The sequence below is a fragment of the Sceloporus occidentalis genome, unplaced genomic scaffold, assembly GCF_023333645.1.
Source record: "Sceloporus occidentalis isolate IW3139 unplaced genomic scaffold, rSceOcc1.0.p SCAF_13, whole genome shotgun sequence".
In the NCBI taxonomy this organism is placed as follows: Eukaryota; Metazoa; Chordata; class Lepidosauria; order Squamata; family Phrynosomatidae; genus Sceloporus; species Sceloporus occidentalis.
In genome coordinates this window covers 19,150,846-19,170,130 of record NW_028316993.1, presented here as the reverse complement: position 1 = coordinate 19,170,130, position 19,285 = coordinate 19,150,846, and the positions used below count along the sequence as shown (strand labels likewise).

The window sequence follows — 19,285 nt, the reverse complement described above, 5'->3', positions numbered from 1 at the left end:
CTGAAATCTGTGTGAAATTTAGCACGGTCTAATCTATTTAGCAGCATAATCCTATGCATGTTGATTCAGTGCTAAATCCCACTGTGTCCAATGGGATTTACTTCCAGGTAAATACATGTAGGATTGTAACCTGGAGGTTTATCAGACGAAAGTTTGGGACCCTCAATTCCGCTAAGGATGTGAAATGAACGTTGCGAAATGAAGTTATAACGCGATGTTCTACCACATTGTTTGCTTTTCCGTCATTCCCCCGAAACATGGCTTTAGCACTATGATTGCGAAAATCATTGCGATTTGCATGATGCGAAACCATGCATAGCGGAACTGTTTTCTACACCAGTGCCTTCCTTTTTGTCTTGAACATTTTGCAACAACATCTTTGCGCATGCTCCTTGGAGGTTTTGGTGGCATCGTGACCTTTGTGCTTCCAGGGGAGGGGAGGGGAGAAGCCCCTTCCAGTCATACTAATAAACATATCTCTGCATATTCACAGTATACACAATAGCTGATAACACACACACGTTTTTTTTATTCACATGTATTCCTTCAGGACAGAAGACGGGGCTGGCCTGGATGACCCTTTGAGGTCCCCACCATCTCTCTGGCATCCTATGTATTCCTTCAGGGCAGAAGAAGGGGGTGGAATGGATGGCCCTTGGGGGTGCCTTGCATAGATTAGATTTACCTATAGGTACAGACCCCACTCCCCCCCACATATACATATACATATACATATACATATAGAACACGCACATATATATATATATATATATATATATATATACACACACACACATATATACACATCCGTGTGTGTGTGTGTGTGTGTGTGTATTTTCACACACACATACACACACCTCTTTATAAATACAGGCAGACAAGACAGATACACATATATATAGACATATATGTCAGAGACACATACTAATAAACATATCTCTGCATATTCACAGTATCCACAATAGCTGATAACCCACACACGTTTTTATATTCACATGTATTCCTTCAGGACAGAAGAAGGGGCTGGACTGGATGACCCTTTGAGGACCCTCCCATCTCTCTGGCATCCTATGTATTCCTTCAGAAGAAGGGGGACTTGATGACCCTTTAGGGTCCCCTTCATTTATAGCATCCTATGTATTCCTCCATCACACATCAAGGCAAAACACATGCACCCCCTCCCCCCCGGGGTTGCCCTGAAAAAGGAGGGCCACCGGAAGGGAATGGGGTGAAAAAGCAGCACAGCATCATGGGAACTTTGCTATCAGTAACATTTGTGTTGCGTTGCGTTGCTGCCTACCACACCAAACCATTTCACAACGCATTAGAAAGGATAACGGGAGACAAATGCCAGACTTCCCTTTTCCCCCTGTAATGCCCCAAAAGGGGAGGAATGACGCTAAAACTACGGAAGCGTTGCACAACGGGCTACCATAGAAATGAATGACATCTGGAAGAACATTGTGTTATCGCTTTATTGTGCTATGTTGGTTGCACAAAAGTGACTCTTTGGGCAGGAAAAATCGCCAAAAACTCGCATCTGATAAACTCCGTAGTTTTGTACAATGCCTCCCGCACTCTCTCTTAAAACTACTAATGAACTGTGGATCCTGTGGCTCTCCCATCACGCTCATCTTCCCTTCCCTTTTATTCTGTTTTTGTGTTACTTAACATCCAAGCTCCAGGAAAAGAGTTCTGGAAATCATCCTGCTCTCTGTTTTGTGACTTGATGACTATTGCAACCTAAAGGGTTTCAGCTGTCTGCCCAGAATCCTTGACTACATGCATCATACATGCATACCTCAGACAAGAAACAAATCGACTCAGACTATTTATCTGTCTTCATCAACTGCTAACAGTTCTCCAAAGCTCAGCAGACATGGGTTTTTGGTTGCATCTGCATTGCCAATCCCAGGATTCAACAGGATGGGACCATGGCAGTTAATGTGAAATAATAGTGCTATAATTGCACAATGTGAATGGGCCCCAGGTATAAATTGGCTTCCTGTTTTCTTCCTAAACCAGATGTGGAAGGGTTCCTTAATAGTCAGTATGAAAAGCATTCCCTAAAGGGCAAAATGTGAAAAACATTCAAATAGTCCATGATGAGACTGTTGTTGTGTAATTTCAAGTCATTTCCAACTTATGGCGACTCTAACAAGTTTATCAGACAAGGGGAATTGGAAGTATAATCCAATGGCAATCTGAACACAATCATGGGGTTTAATGTTATTGCATGATAACCCACTACATGCAAATTCGGGCAATGGGAAGTCAGTCCGAACCCAATCATGTGGTTTCACGTTATTGTGTGATAGACTGCCACATGCAAATTCGGGCAATGGCATGCTATTTTCAGGCAATGGGGAGCCAGTTCAAATGTAATGCATATTCACGTAATTGCACGAAATTAGCGATTTTAAGTGAATGCGTTTTGGTCCCACTTTTTTTTCATTCGAATTTAAGAGAAATTCCTCCCATTTGATAAGACCCTAAGATGACTCAATGATGGGGTTTTCTTGGCAAGATTTGTTCACAAGGGGTTTGCCTTTGCCTCTCTCCAAGGCTGAGAGAATGTGACTTGCCCAAGGTCACCCAGTGTGACCAATGAGAGAGGTGACACGAGAATACCTAGTGATGCCACTGCCATGCCTGAAATTGCCTTTTCCATATTCAGGGAATAACCTCTTTTGGAAGAGAAATGACTGGGACAATTGCTCAAGCGCTAGCAGGATTTCTGCTCTCTTAAGGCCCCATTCACACTACAGAAATAAACTGGTCTGGAATCGGTTTATTTCCATGAAGTTTACATTTGGCCCAACTGCACTTGGTGCAGTTTGGAGGGAACCAAAAAGCCCACTTAAACCAATGCATTTGGCACCAAACCTCCTTAGCATTTCTGTTTTCAAGAGCAGCAGCAATCTGCATCTTTGGTAGTGTGAACACGCTACCAAATCGATTTGGATCATGTTGCATCATTCCCGGAAATGGAGGCACCTCCATTTTAAATCAGTATGGTGGCAAATGTGAAAGGCAACAGGGTTAAAATGGCATGGAGAGATTTGATCATGGTAAATGTAGTGGGAACACCAAACTGATTCTTAATCGGTGCAGAGATGTAAATCTCTTCATTCAAAAAAAAAAAAAAAAAAGTGTGAATGACCCCTGTATCTCTGGCTGTATTCTTCTGAAGAATAGGCTCCCACACATTGAAACTCACTCCCTCAAGAGGCTAGGCTAGCCCTGACCCTGCTCAACTTTTGCCAGCAGCGAAAAACGTTTCTTTTCAAGAAGGCTTTTTAAAAGTATTTGCACCCAGGGAGGCTTCTTACTGGGGTGTTTGCTTTTGTGTGATTTCAGTGGCTTTATATTTTTAACTTGTCAGCCCTCCACATTTGCAACTTTGACTTTTGTGGTTTTGATTAATATGTTCTCTCTAGAAATCTCTAGGTCCTCCAGCACACCTCTGCCAGAAGCTGATCATAGGGTTGTGCCATAGAACTTAGAAGTTCCTAGAGAAAAGACTTCTCTACGCATTTGTAGGTCCTCCAGCATAATTCTATGATCAACATCTGGCAGATGGTTGAGAACCAGATGTGACCACCAAATATGGTCAACACCTGCCAGATGTTGACCAGAGTTGCACTGAAGGACCTGGAGATGCCTAGAGATGTGTTCTCTCAAGTAAAAAGAACAGCCTTTCTTTTATTTGCAGTTTTTCCACATTCATGGGGATCCATCACTTCTAACCTCAATGAATGTGGAAGGACCGCTCTATATTGATGTGATGTTTTTAATTCTGTTTTTAAAAATTATACTGTTTTTTAAGTGTCTTTTGAGAGCTGCTGTGGGTACTTTGGGGGCATGATGTGGGGAAAGATAATGCAAGCTTGGACTCTCCAGCAACAACAATGCCTGATGATCTGTGATGTCTTCTTCTCTTTAGATGTGGTTGTGGTGGAGATGAGCAACAGCCTATGCCAGCCCTCACTCTTTTATCACCTAGGGGTTCGTGAGAGCTTCAGTATGACCAACAACATCCTCCTTTGCTGTTATACGGATCTCCCAGAGTTCCAGGCTCTCCGGGTGAGTGGGACACAAGGTCGTTCTAAGGGGTTTCTGTCTATGGCAGGGGTGGGCAGATGTTGGAGGTTAGAAGGACTGCTCAAAGAACTACACATACCCTGTTGCACACACACTCCAGATTCAAATAATGATTTGCTCCCAAATGGTTTGGGGGGCTGTTCTGGGCTCAGGGCTCATTTTTTCCTATTTCTAATGGAAATCCGATTATGAATTGGATCACAAGGGCACCTTTTTACAGGGTGGCATGGTGATTTGAGTGTTGAACTATGACTTTGGAAACCAGAGTTTGATTCCCAACTCAGACATGAAAGCTTTTGGGTGGCTATGGACAAGTCACATGCTTTCAACCTCAAGGGAAGGCAATATCAAACCTCCTCTGAACAAATCTTGCCAAGAAAACCCCATGATAGGGGCACCTTAGGGTCTCCATAAGTTGGAAACAACTTGAAGGCACCCAGTCGCAACAAACATCTGGGGAGATTGTTTCCAGTCACTGAAATGGCCTGGCTCTTGGCCACATTGCAAAGGAATGAGGTAGTCAAACTAAGGGAACATTTCTAGGGCAGACTTCAGGCTTGTTGGGTCTGGTTTTTATGTATGTGCTGTGTTTTGTTTTGTTTTGTACTGAACACTGAAGTCCTCCAAGCAGAGGTTTGAAAAGTTAAATCAATTGGGAGCTGGAGAATCTTTGCCTGTTGATTTAAGGGTTTGCAGTCTAGAGGTTTGGGATCAGCAGTAGAATCCTACCACACAGAAGAAACTGTTCCTTAACCCTTTCACTTGCAAGCTTGGTCTGATAAAATGGACTGTTCCAATAACTGGAGCAAGTGCTAGGCCAGCTGCATTGCAGGTTAGTATATATCATTTTTTTTCATCAAGGGAAGGGAAGATAGTCCAGATATTCCATCCCCTTCCACTTTTACAAAATGTCAGATCTTGAAAAAGAAGAGAAAAAAATTGGCTGAGTGTCCTATGCAGTCCGGTTCTCAGAGTGAGACCTATATCCTGAATGAGCCTGTATAAAGACAAACATTCTGTGAAAGCTAGCTAAAAAGAGTGTTCTCCATATTGATTGTACTGCATCTCCCATCATGCCATTTTGACCATGCTGGCTGAGGATGATGGGAATTATATTCCCACACATTTGTAAGGGGCAATAATTTATTGGGGGATAGACTGTTCTAGGAATACAGGAAGCTGCTTTACACTCTTATGTCAGCTCACTGAGGTGTTTATCACACTGAGATTTTTGCAGCTCAGATCCGGGGTGACTGTGGATCCAACGATGCGAATTCATGGTATAACGTGAATGTTTTATCACACCTGGTTGCCCTTCTGTTGCCCTTCTGAATTGAGGGGGAATCAAATCCAAGGCAAGTCATGTGATGCGGATTCATGCAAAGCTGAGTGAGTGCAAACTGTATTACCACACCAGTGCATACCATGCAGATTCAATTATTCGAATCGGCACCCTTGTGCATGTTCAGTGGGGGTCTGAACACATTGTGACCTTGTACATTTCCGGGGTGAAAAGGGCTGCAAGTTCTTGTTCCCTGTTTTGTGTAATTGCGTGATTGCATGAATATTTGCCTTGTGAATATTTCTGTGTCTTCTTCATCCCCTTTTTTTATTTTCCCTTCCATTTCAGCAATTCCAACACACCTAGATAGATAGATAGATAGATAGATAGATAGATAGATAGATAGATGATAGACAGACAGACAGACATATCTATATATTCAGATTCAAACACACACACACACACACACACACACACACACACACATTCCCCAAAAATGAGTTGCCCTGAAAGTTGCCCTGAAAGTGAAAGGACCACCAAAAGGAAATGGGAGAAAATTGCAGTGCTGCACCATGGGAAATTTGCAACCCGGGGGGTTTGCGGTGCTGTACCAGAGCAGAAGCAAAGTTGCATTCCACACCAGACCAATTCAGGGTGAAATCGAAGTGAGCTTGAACGCGAATTCTGTGAATTCACTTTTTTCCGATTTCACCAAAATGAGGGGTCACTTTGGAATCACTGCGGAAGCCCCATGGAAGGAGGCCCCATAAAAAGGAATCGCGCGTGATAACACATTCACATTATTGTGTGACTTCGCATCATTGGACCCGCAGTCACGCCAGAACTGAGCTGCAAAAAGCTGCAAAAACCTCCATGTGATAAACCTCTCAGACATCTGAGTCAGTGGCAAGTCATTTCAATGAGTTTATGGTCTTCTTCCTATGTTATCCTGTGTTACCAGCCTTATAATGTATAATGCGGTAAGGAAAACCTCATGGCTTCAGCATGGTGAGGAGGGTAAGGGTATCATTTGAGTCTGGTCAGTAAGGAAACTTTTTATTTCTCTGTTTAGCTACATTTGTTCATTCTTGTCTGCACTGTCTTCATTTATCAGTATTTATTTCATGGCTTGGAATTAGGATTTTCGTGTCCCTTATACGCATACATGGAGCCTTTCAAACTGCCTATGATCACTCTGTTCCAAGTATGATGTGTGGTTAACACTACAATATAATCTATCTCTACTCAGAAGCATGCACTTTCTCCACTGAGTGGCTTTTTCACTCCTGGTTAAGTGGGTGTAAGATTGCAATTTGGAACAATTTCAAGATCACATGGCAAGGAGATATGAAACAAAATTAAACAGCAATTCTGAATCTCATTGAATACAGTGAGACACTGAATACAGCATGCTTAGAAGTTATGGCTGGCCATGCATTAGGCAGAGAGAGAGAACTGCCCTGACAACAAATGTTGGGAGGAATGTCAGTGTTCCTTCTGAGCCCCTGAACATTTCTTTACTCCCCTAATCTGGCCTAATGTCCTCTGGCATTGTGAAGGATGCTATTCCATTGCTCTTTGGTGAGTAGTTGTTAATCTCACTTTGGGATGCTCAAGTAGGAACTTTCCAGTTGTTCTGAGAGTGCGGGGCAGATTGTGTAGGGAGAGGCATTCCCTCAAGTAACTCGGGCCCAAGCCATATAGGGCTTTAAAGGTAATAACCAACACTTTGTATTGGGCCCGGAAGCTAATTGGCAACCAGTGTAGAGATTTTAGTACCGGTGTTATGTGGTCTGACCTTAAGGTTCCAGTGACCAGTCTGGCTGCAGCATTTTGGACTAGCTGAAGCTTCCGAACTTGGTAGAAAGGTAGCCCCATGTAGAGCGCATTACAGAAATCTAAACGAGAGGTTACCAGTGTGTGTTCTACAGTTTCAAGGTCCTTTCGGTCCAGGTAGGGACGCAGTTGGCGTATCAGCCGAAGCTGGTACCAAGCACTCCTGGCCATCGCATCTACTTGAGATGATAACTGTATTACAAACACCATCTTTCAGCAGAAAGATAGCTTGAAGACAACCTGGATGCATCCCCGATCCAAACACTGTCACCTCATTGACTATATCCTAGTGCGCCAGAGAAATATTTGTGATGTCCGTCATACCTGAGTGATGCCCAGTGCAGAATGTCAAATAGATCATCGCCTTATAAGATATAAGCTAAATCTTCATTTTAAATTTAAACCTAAGAGGGGTGGCATCCTAAAGAGGAGACTCCAAGTCAACAATCTTCAACAAGCTGCCATGAGAGACAACTTCCAGGCAAATTTGCAAACAAAACTTGAAGACCATCCTGTAGACTCTTCTCCTACAGCATTTTGGCAACATATCAAAAACAGCATCCTGCAATCTGTGGAAGAATCCTTAGGATTCTCCCTCAAGAAAAATCAAGACTGGTTTGATGAAAACAACTAAGAGATCCAGGAGCTGTTGGCAAAGAAGAGAACTGCTCACCAGGCACACCTTGCCCAGCCATCTTGCCATGTAAAAAAAGCAGCCTTTCGCCTCGCATATAGTCAACTCCAACAAAAACTCTAAGACATTCAGAACAAGTGGTGGATCAACTTAGCAGAAAAGACACAATGTTGTGCAGATCTGGGTGATTCCAGAGGATTTTACGAAGCTCTTAAAGCAGTGTTTGGACCAACATGTCAGATCCAAAGCTCCCTATACAGTACAGATGGTCAAACACTAATCACAGATAAAGCTTCCATTCTGAACCAATGGGCTGAATATTTCCAAAGCCTCTTCAGTGCCAACCAAGTAGTCCAAGACTCAGCTATTCAACATATGACACAACAACCGATGAAACATGAATTGGACATAACTCCCACTTTGGAAGAAAACCTCAAAGCCATACAGCAGATGAAAAAAGGTAAGGCAGCCAGGATTGATGGAATTCCACCTGAAGCTTGGAAACATGGAGGTCATGTACTCCATGCTAAACTCCACGAGCTCCTTGTGAGTTGCTGGGGAAAAGGTGAACTGCCATCAGATATCCGAGATGCAGTCATCATCACCCTGTATAAGAAAAAAGGAACAAAATCTGACTGCTCAAACTATCTAGGTATAACACTGCTCTCCATCGCTGGAAAAATTCTTCCAAGGATACTCCTGAACAGATTAGTTCCTGCTATTGCAGAAGCACTTCTTCCTGAAAGCCAATGTGGCTTTAGAGCTAGTAGGAACACTACAGATACGGTATTTGCCCTTAGACAACTGCAAGAGAAATGTAGAGAGCAGAACAAAGGACTCTATGTAACATTTGTCGACCTCACCAAAGCCTTCGACACTGTGAGTAAAAAAGGTCTGTGGCAGATCCTGGAATGACTAGGATGCCCCCTCCCCCCCCCCCCCCAATTCCTCAAAATGATTATCCTGCTACATGAAGGCCAGCAAGGTCAAGTCAGATATCGAGATGCTCTTTCACAGCCCTTTCTAATAACTAACGGAGTGATGGTAGCCTGTTCAACTTAAGCCGTCTGAGGGCTTGCACTAAGACTAAACTATCTAGTCCGTGAGCTGCTTTTTGCTGACTATGTTGCCCTCGTTGCCCATATGGAAGCAGCTCTGCAGCACCTAACATCTTGTTTTGCTACAGCTGCAGAGCTCTTTGGGCAGGAAGTCAGTCTGAAGAAAACGGAAGTTCTCTACCAGCCGGCACCTCAGGAAGAACACTACCATCCCCACATCACTGTAGGCAAATCTGTGCTTAAGTCCATCCAGCAGTTCACCTACCTGGGAAGCATCATCTCCTCAGATGCCAAGATTGATAAAGAGATCGATCACATACTAGCAAAGGCATATAGTGCATTCGGAAGGCTTCACAAGAGAATCTGGAGTAACAAACACTTGAGCCGAAGCACAAAAATCAGTATGTATAGAGCCATTGTACTGTCTATTCTCCTCTACAGGTCTGAAACATGGGTCACCTATTGCCAACACCTACGACTCCTCGAACGCTTTCATCAGCGCTGTTTACGCACAATTCTAAATATACACTGGACTGACTATGAGACAAATGTTGCTGTCCTTGAGCAAGCAGGGATCACCAACATTGAGGCCATACTACTGAGGACGCAGCTGCGCTGGGCAGGACACGTTTCTAGGATGAAGGACCGTCGCCTCCCAAAAATAGTATTCTACAGTGAACTCGCCCCAAAGAAGAGATACAAGGACTCCCTGAAACAACATCTCAGGCTTGGCCAAATTGATCACCAACAATGGTCTGCCCTGGCCTCGCATCGGGAGGCATGGAGACGCACTATCCATGATGCTGCAGCCTTTTTTGAAAGCTCACGCCGAATGAGTCTCTAAGAGAAACGACAACGCAGAAAGAACCACAACCCAGAAACATCACCCAAGGAGACATTCTGCTGTGCTTTCTGCAAGTGGACTTGTTCATCTCGGATTGGCCTTCTTAGTCATCAACGCACTTGTAGAAAGCGCGGGATGAGTCCTTCCTGAATCTTCATTTGTGAAGTAAAGCCAGAGATTCAGGTAGCAGTCCAGTCATCTTTTGAACAGTATCTATCCAAGTTTTACCAGATGGTTAGGAGCAGAGCTTTGAAAGTTCCATTTTGGACCACTACTTCCAGAATCCTCCTTCCCTTGCTAGAGGATTCTAGAAATTGTAGTTCAAAGGTAAGTTTTCTAAGCTCTGGGGTGGAAGCTGCTCCAGAGACTAGAAAGCGAACCAATGGATTCATATAACCAGCATGATGTAGTGGCTTGAGCAAATTTTGCCAAGACCCTATGATAGTTTCACCTTGGGGTCACCATAAGTTGGAAATAATTTGAAGGCACACAACAGCAAGAAGAAAATAGATTTCACCTAAATATTTGGAAGAACTTTTTGACTGTGGGAGGTGGGAGCTGTTTAACAGTGGATTAGACTGCCTCAAAGGGGTGATGAACTCTCCTTCTTTGGAGGTATTTGAAGGGAGGTTGAATGGCCATCATTTGGGAGTGATTTAGTTGTGTATTCCTGCATGGCAAAGGGTTGGACCGACCCTTGTGATCTTTCCAACTCTGTGAGGTGAGGTACCTTCCTTTGTCTCAAAGGCAAATCTAGGCAAGCCTAGCTAGGATTATATGGTAGTTAGGATAGCTGTCCTCTAGACTAGACTTTCTCAAGCATTTTACCTTGGAGGTCTCAGGGAACTCCTAAATAACTTCTTGTTATATACACAGCTCAAAATATTGTGGGGGTTTTCCCCCAACCACTGATTGCTGCAGGTTCAGTTATTATTATTATTATTATTATTATTATTATTATTATTTTCTTATATCCCACCTTTCTCCCAACATAGGGACTCAAGGTGGTGAACAGCGTGTGTGTGTGTGTGTGTGTGTGTGTGTGTGTATACAATTATAAACAGTACAAGAATATTAAAATATATAAATACAAAATTTAAAAAATAATTAAACAATTTTAAGAGTCAAAACAGTGATACATTAAAATATAACATGTTAAAAAAAACACCATTAAAATTTATAACATTAAACCACATTAAAAACCCAGCCCTTCTCAGGAGATTCCTGACTTGCAAATTCATTGAATCTAAAGCCCTGTTTCATGCTTGTAATAAATAATAAATGGGAGCACATCTCAAATGTAAACTCCCACATGGGAGTGGGCTGTGTGAAGTAGCCACATACCCCAATGTTGTTTCCATGATACAGACCTTCCTATGCTCAGGAGGTTGGCCTGTAGCCTAGGCTATGATGTATCCTAGGCCTGATATCAGCATCAGCATTTACCATAGTGAAACATCACTCCTCACTAATGTGTTACTGAAGGGAGGAAGGTCGCCCTACAGGTGTTGTTAGACTGCAAGTCCCAGCAGCCCTAGCCTGCATAGCCAATAATGAGCAATGATGGCTATTGCAGTCCAACCATATCCTGCATATCGAATGATTCTCATCACTGTGTTAATCAGAGCTTTGACAGCTTACTTCTTGCAACTCCGGTGGCCAGCATGGCCACTGCTGTAGTCCAAAAAGTAACCTTTCTAAACTCTACTTAGAGTACTTGGACTGATGAAAGCCCAAAGAGAATTTGTGTGGATGTTTTGTTTGGGATTTGTTTTTGGTTTGTCTTCATTTTTTATGTTTTGTGTTTTGTTTTGGTGCCAGACTCCAGTTGATGGGCTTCCAAATTTTCCTAAAAAACCAAAGTAGTTCTTGCAAGCCTGAATCCACTGGTGTGGATACAGCAACAGACTTTAATCACACCTGCACAAGAGAGTCCCAAACAGGACAGCATCGCTTTTCTTGTTCAGTTGTTTGTACATCTTATACCCTACCCTAATAGCGATGCAAAACAGGGCAAGACTTTTGCACTTGGAATAGATGTTCTGTATGGAAGATGGAAGTTTTTTAGCAAGTATCTTTTGCATGACTACTCACAGTTGCTGAAATTCAACTGAACTCTTACAAAAGCCCTGCCCTCCTTTTGCATCTGTCCACCCAACTAATCATCGTCCACCCTCCCTTTTTCCCCCCTTTCTAGGAAGAGATCTTCCAGAAGAATTCAGTAAGTCCAGCTTGTTTTTTTAAATACATATTTACAACTTTAAATTCTTGAACTGCTCCCAAGAATTCAACCTGTCCAGACAGCCAACCTTTTCTACAATTGCCGTTTGAACTTGGCAAACAGTGGAGAGCCACCCATTAGTTGCATCCATGAAACAAAATGAATATGGCAGCTAGGGACTTTTATTTCATTTTATTTTACTTGTAATTCTTCTTTAGTACTGTGATATAATCCTGGATACCTAATCACATTATCCAGATGATTCCAGTTATGAAATAGTAAAACTGAGCTGTCTGTTGCCTAAACATCATTGTGCTTTGCAGACCTATTACAAGCCTGGGAGTGAGGCACAATGAACACACTGGAAACTTGGTGCTGAGTATACTACGTCTAGCTTTGCATGTCATGACAAACCAGAATTCCTGCTTGTAGTGGATGAGTCAGTGTGTTTGTTGCTGCTTTTCAGTCACTACCACTTCCAACAGGTGTGGCTAAACCAGGAATGGAAAATTTCAAAGAACTGGAGGCTAGTTCCCTTGACATGTTTTAACCTTTAGTTGGAAGTGACTGGAAGATTGTGTCAAATTTAAAACAAAAACATTACTACACCCTGGTGTTTTTCACCCTTTGCTTTAGATGAGAATCACTAGTCCTGGAGGCTTCATGGAGCAACAGTTCTTCCTTTTTTGACTACTGTATTTTTATTTCTGCTGGGGGGGTATCAACTAGTTGAGTCCATAAAGTGGGTGGCGTGGGAGCCAGTGTGACATAGTGGTTTGTGCATTGGACTATTACTCTGGAGACCAGAGTTTGAATCTCGACTCAGCCATGAAACCCACTGGGTGACCTTGGGCAAGTTACACTCTCTCTGCCTCAGAAGAGAACAGTGGCAAACCGCCTCTTAAGATATTTGCCAAGAAAACCCCATGATAAATTTACCTTAGTGTCACCATAAATCGGAAACAGCTTGAAGCCATGAAACAACAAACATATGGTTTAGAGAGTCATGGCCTTGCGCTCTCTTCCAACTCTGTAGTTCTCTTATTTTGTTTCAGTGGTGAGAAAAGTATGGCCCTCCAAATATTGCTGGACTGCAGTTCCCTTCATCACTGACCACTGATGATGGGCTAATAGGCACTGCAAATCAGCAACATCTGGAGGGCCACATGTTCCTTGTGTTCTCCATTAAAAGGCTATCCACCATAGAATCATAGAATCATAGAGTTGGAAGAGACCGCAAGTGCCATCCAGTCCAACTCCCTGCCATGCAGATCAAGTGCAGCTTAAAAAACAAGGATCACAATAAGAAAGGAGCTCATGGGCATGACGATGCCTATCAGCACCTGTTACCTGGTCAGCAGACTATTCTGGCGTACAGCTTGTCATATTCCTCACTCACTGTAGTGCAATGGGTTATATCTGAGTTTAAATTATAGCCATTACTGCTAAGTTTGCATCAACAGATACAAATAAGTTGTAACAGAATTCTGGGCTTAACTGAGAAAGTCTCTGGAGGCCTCATTACCACTACCTTTTAAACCGGATCACAAATCGGTTTGAACCGGTTTAAATGACCCTGGTTAGCACTTGAACTGAATCGCTGAAGCAATTTGGAGAGGAGGACCATGCACTAGACCCATTTAACCTGTGTCTTTTTGACGCTGATTTTTTCCGCATCTTTTTGGATAAATTGATTCGGTGCAAGTGTGAACCAAATGCAGATTGGAATAGATTTAAATTTGCCCTTCAGCCAGCTGGAGTAGGTCCATTTTGAATCGATTCATTTGTCAATGTGAACCACAAGTGGGTTATTTTATTTTATTTTGCAGCAAAAAAATAGGAGCAGAGCAAATGTAGTGTGAACCATGCTCCACTGCCAAACTGATCCATCGATTCGGATTGCAAAGTGATTTATTTGTAAGTGGGGATGAGGCTAGAGTGGCTTTGGGTGGTTCATTCACTCTCAGGTCGATCTGCCTGACAAGGTGGTGGCTGTGATGATGAAAGCAATGAGTATAGCTGGGTATCCAACTCTGAGCAAATTGGAGGGAAATAAAAATATAAATAGAATGAAATAAGTAAGCCCATACAGAAGGAATGAGAAGGGTGAGTGCCTTCCAAAAGTGTATGCACTAGCAACATTTTAAATTGGTGAGATAAAAGATAAAAGGCATATTAATCTAAGTTGTATGACAGCCCTTTTGATGCGTTCATGCCATGTTCAGGAAGGTATTGAGGGAATGCAGGGATGGGTTCTGGGTTTCATTCATTCTGTTCTCTTTTAGGACTGCAATGGCAGCTATACCTTCATTCCCTATGTGGTGACAGCCCAGAACAAGGTCTTCTGCTGTGACGCCACCACAATGATGTGCCTGAGTGAACTTTACCAACCCAACTTCAACAGGGAGGCCTTCCTTACTCCATTGACCGGGCAGCTTGCAAGGCTGATTGAGAGCACCTCTACCAGCTCCTGGTAAAGCACCTTTTCCATCTTTGTTTATACACAGCTTGAGCAAGGCAACAGTGGGAGATGTATGAGGTTACATGATTCCCATTTTCTGTACTATTATTCTGTTTTGCAGTCTTGTTTTGCCCAGGCAGTTAAAGCTGAGGATTCCCTTTGGAGGATCAACTTCTTTTGAAACTGAGAATATTCTTTTCTGTTCTATATATATCCTACTTTTCTCCCAATACCAAAGATGGCTCACAACTTTATTAAATAGCCAAAAAAATAGAATGTTATAAAATTAAAACAAAAATGAACTGATTATCAACATTAAAAAAGAATCCAGTTTTATAGGGATAAACTAATGAATGGGGAGAAATTGGAATAAATGTTTATACTCTGGTTAGAGAGAAAAAGGAAATTCTACTTTTTATTTTAATGGAGGGTTGGGAGGGATGGGGGGGGTCAATTTTTTTTTCTTTCACTCTTTCTTGCTTTCTCTTTTCATTCTTCCCCCCTCCTTTTTTTCTTTTTCTTTTTTGTTTATTTGGTTTGTTTGTTCCTAATTTTGCCTTTGTGGCCTTTATTGTTTGTTTGTGTTTATGTATGTTCTTTTAGTAATGTATGTTATATATGTTAATTTTTTTAAAAAAAAGTTTTGGAAAATAAATAAAAATAAAGGTCTATCACAGTTTAAAGGCCATATGTTGTAGTCTCTAAAGAGACTCATCCCTCCACATTTGCAGATTTGACTTTTTGGATTTGATTATTCATGGATTTTATTAATATGTTCTCTCTAGAAATATCTAGGTCCTCCCGCACAACTCTGTGGTCAACTTTAACCAAAAGTTGCCCTGAAAGACCTAGAGATTCCTAGAGAGACACTCCACTAGGCATTTGTTGCTCCACCACCACAATTCTAGGGTCAATGTCTGGCAGATGTTGACCACAGAGTTGCACTGGGAGACCTAGAGATTCCTAGAGAGGTGTTCTCTCAGGTAAAAGCATAGTGTTTTTGATATTTGTGGTTTTTCCACAATGTGCCCCTAACCCAAGTGAATGTGGAAGGATGAATGTATTTACTACAACCCACGTCTCCTTAATTCATCTGTGGTGGCTGTTCTGTGTTCCTCAGACTATTCATAATAGAGTGGGAGGAGGCACTGGCTTGTCCAAGATGCTGCTCAGTGCAACAAATCCAAATGTAGAACATCTTTAACTGTTAATAATAATAATAATAATAATAATAATAATAATAATAATAATAAAATGTATTTATATACTGCTTTTCCAAAACTGATCAAAGTGGTGCACAACAAAGAATACAAAATACAATAATCAAAAATAACAACACGATATATACATAACATTAAAACGACAATAAAAATTCAATCGCAATTTAAAACCATAAAAACCATATCAAAGCCAGCTGAGTTGATAATCAATGGTACAAGATACATATCAGGGGGGAAACCACACATATCAAGACACATGGGGGAAAGCTTGATGGAACAAGAAGGTCTTGAGTCTCTTTTAAAAGAGATCCAGGAAGGTGATGGAGCGGAGCTCATCGGGAAGGGTGTTCCAATTTTATTGGGCTGAGATTGAAAAGGCCCTTTGCAAGGTCGACGCATATCTCGCAGTTGGCACCCTCAGCAAATTCTTCCTGAGTGTGCGGGGCGGATTATATGGGGAGAGGCAGTCCTCCAAGTAACCTGGGCCCAAGCCATTTAGGGCTGTTGTTAGTCTAGTCTGTGCTTGAAGATCTGTGGATATGAGATGGCAGTGATTACAACTTTGTACATCAAATGGACAAAAGACAGAAAGAAAAGTTATCTGTTTATTAGCCCAGAGTGCTTTTGAGCAGAGGAAAATAAATAAATAAATAAATAAATAAATAAATAAATAAATAAGGCATCCAATTAGTTGTCATTGAAGGTTCTGATTTGCATTATATTTACATATCCTTATTTATGTGTATAGATGCAAAATTAGAAATTGCAGTCTAAATACAAATATATGTCCACATGGACTTTCTTGCCCATCTTATGGTTCTTTTTCTTTAAATTGGATAAGGACTGGATAACCTTCCAAAACATTCAGAAAGGATTGCTTTTTGTAAAGCAGAATGCTATTGGCCGCCCTGATGTTTACTCTTAATAGCTGGAACTTTCCAGAGTAAAGAATGGAGAAATTGTGGCCTCAGCTCCCATCATTCTCATTTCACCTTTGTCCATGTTGGTTGGGGCTGGTGGGAGTTAGAGTCCAATAACATCAGGAGAACCGCAGCTTGCTCATCTGTATTTCAAGGTCTGACGCTGACACTGATAGTATTTACTCCTGGAGAGTGAGAGTGGGACCTTCAGTGTGTAAACCTGTTTTTGAGCAGAGATACTCCAAAACTGAATCCTGTTTTTGAGCAAAGATTACCCTGTCTGCTCTGGTTTTAAACCACTTTGGTTTTCCTTGTAACAGTTACGTTTGGTCTTTTTTAAAAAATAACTTGAAAGCTCAAATTATCAAGATACCATAAATGATACCAAGAGGCTTGTAAAATGTCATATTTCTGTTATCAACTGTGCAATGGTAGCTGAGGCCGATTCTCAGAAGTACTGAGGACAAGCTGTAGTTCATCCCAATTCATAGTACAGTCTGCCTTTCTTCTACCTTTCCTACCATTATTGTCTTTTCCATGATGTAGCCAAAGTGGGATAGCCTTAGTTTAGTCAACTTCCACTGAGATTTCAGGCTTGATCATAGAATCGTAGAGTTGGAACAGACCGCAAGGGCCATCCAGTCCAACCCCCTGCCATGCAGGAAATCACAATCAAAGCATCTCTGACAGATGGCCATCCAGTCTCTGTTTGAAGACCTCTAAGGAAGGAGACTCCACTACACTCCGAGGAAGGAGTGTGTTCCATTGTCAAACAGCCCTTACTGTCAGGAAGTTCCTCCTAATGTTGAGGTGGAATCTCTTTTCCTGTAGCTTGCATCCATTGTTCTGGGTCCTAGTCTCTGGAGCAGCAGAAAACAAGCTTGCTCCATCCTCAGCATGACATCCCTTCAAATATTTAAACAGGGCTATCATATCACCTCTTAACCTTCTCTTCTCCAGGCTAAACATCCCCAGCTCCCCAAGTCATTTCTCATAGGACATGGTTTCCAGACCCTTCACCATTTTGGTCGCCCTCCTTTGGACACGCTCCAGTTTCTCAACATCCTTTTTAAATTATGGTGCCCAGAACTGGACACAATATTCCAGGTGGGGCCTGTTTTGTGGACTCAGTGAAAGAAGCCACTGCCCTGAATTTGCAGGACATAAGCAGAATAGTGGATAGGGGGTCTTAGAGATTTCTCATTCATAAGGGCACCATGAGTTGGAATTGGCTCAAGGGCAATTAACAACAACAACAATGGTCATGGTAGTTGGGGAATATTGGGAGTTCAGATTCAACAAAAGTAACTTTCTCAAGCTTTGCAAAAGTGTGACCAAGGTATTTATCCACATATTCATCCTTTCTCCTTCTATTTCCATCTCCCTCTTTCGCACACATACACAGTGCTTGGAGGCATGCAAACTCCAGTCCCTCAACTAAATAGCACAAGGGGTGGGAAAGCTTGAGACGGGTGAGGTTTAAACCAAAACCACAAGTTTCAAAGGGAAGGAAGAGATTTATCTTCTTAAAACATTTTTTGAACTGGGGTTCCTCTGGTTCCTACTTGGTGGTTCCGTTTTTCTTTTTCTCAGAATGCCCTAAAATAACCCTATGTTTGGGTTAGTATGCCAAGGCATCTTGTAGCACCGTTGAGACTAACTGAAAGACAGAAGTTGGTAGCATGAGCTTTTGTAGACTTCAGCCTACTTCCTTGGTTATTGTGGCATACTAATTAGAGGGCATGTTTTCTCTCATTCCTCAAAGGTCTTTCCTTATGACCTATGAGACTGATCAATTATTATTGATTCCTAGATGATAACTGAGGCAGTGGAGTGAGATAGTTTAAGTAATGGAGCAGGATTTCAGGAGGCCAGGGTTCAAATCCCAGCCATGGAAACCCACTGGGTGACCCTGGACAAGTCCCACTTTCTGAGCCTCAGAGGAAGTCAATGACAAACCCTCTCTGAACAAGCTTTGCCAAGAAAACACCATGAATGGGTCACTTTAGTGCCAGCATAAATTGGAAACCATTTGAAGGCACAGAATAACAACAGTGTCAAATGGTAGCTATGATGTAGCTTACTTGGATTAATATGCAATTGTGTGGATAAGTACATAAAAATCATAAATAAGTCAATAATGAATTATATAGAAAGCTGCGTGTGGCTTGTGACACCATCTAACTCAGTATTGTTGACATTCACTGGCAGTAGCTGTCCAGGGCCTTAGACAGTATTTCTTCTTAGTCCTGCCTGGAGAGAGAGACAGTGTGATGTAGTGGTTTCAGCACTGGAGTAGGGCGCTGGAGACCACGGTTTGAATCCCCGCTTTGCCATGGAAACTCACTGGGTGATCTTGGACAAGTCACAGTCTCTCAGCCTCAGAGGAAAGCAAAGGCAAACCTCCTCTGAGCAAATCTTTCCAAGGAAGCCCCATGATAAGTGGGCCTTCATGTACCTTCAAGTCAGAAATGACTAGAAGGTACATGGCAACAACCTGCCTGGAGAAACTAGGGATTGAATGGGGGTTGTTTTCACCGAAACCATCTTCTGTGCCACTGAACTGTAGCCTCTGGAGCCACATGGCTCAAACAGTAAAAAGATATTGTGCAACACTACACAGATAGATCTGGGTTCCACAGAGGAGTAATGACTGAATGTGATCTAACTGCTGAATGCTCTTGGAAAAAAGTTACTAAGGGTGG

At 42.2% G+C, this 19,285-nt stretch overlaps 1 protein-coding gene across 1 annotated transcript in view; it reads left to right on the top strand.

Annotated features, from left to right (window-relative positions):
* MAP3K6 (mitogen-activated protein kinase kinase kinase 6) overlaps positions 1 to 19,285 on the top strand; it is an 86,464-nt gene that overhangs the window by 6,134 nt on the left and 61,045 nt on the right. The window contains exons 2-3 of the mRNA XM_089479347.1: positions 3,947 to 4,086; positions 14,265 to 14,452. Of these exons, the coding sequence (XP_089335473.1) occupies positions 3,947 to 4,086; positions 14,265 to 14,452 (328 nt within the window). The remainder of the gene's footprint in view (positions 1 to 3,946; positions 4,087 to 14,264; positions 14,453 to 19,285) is intronic.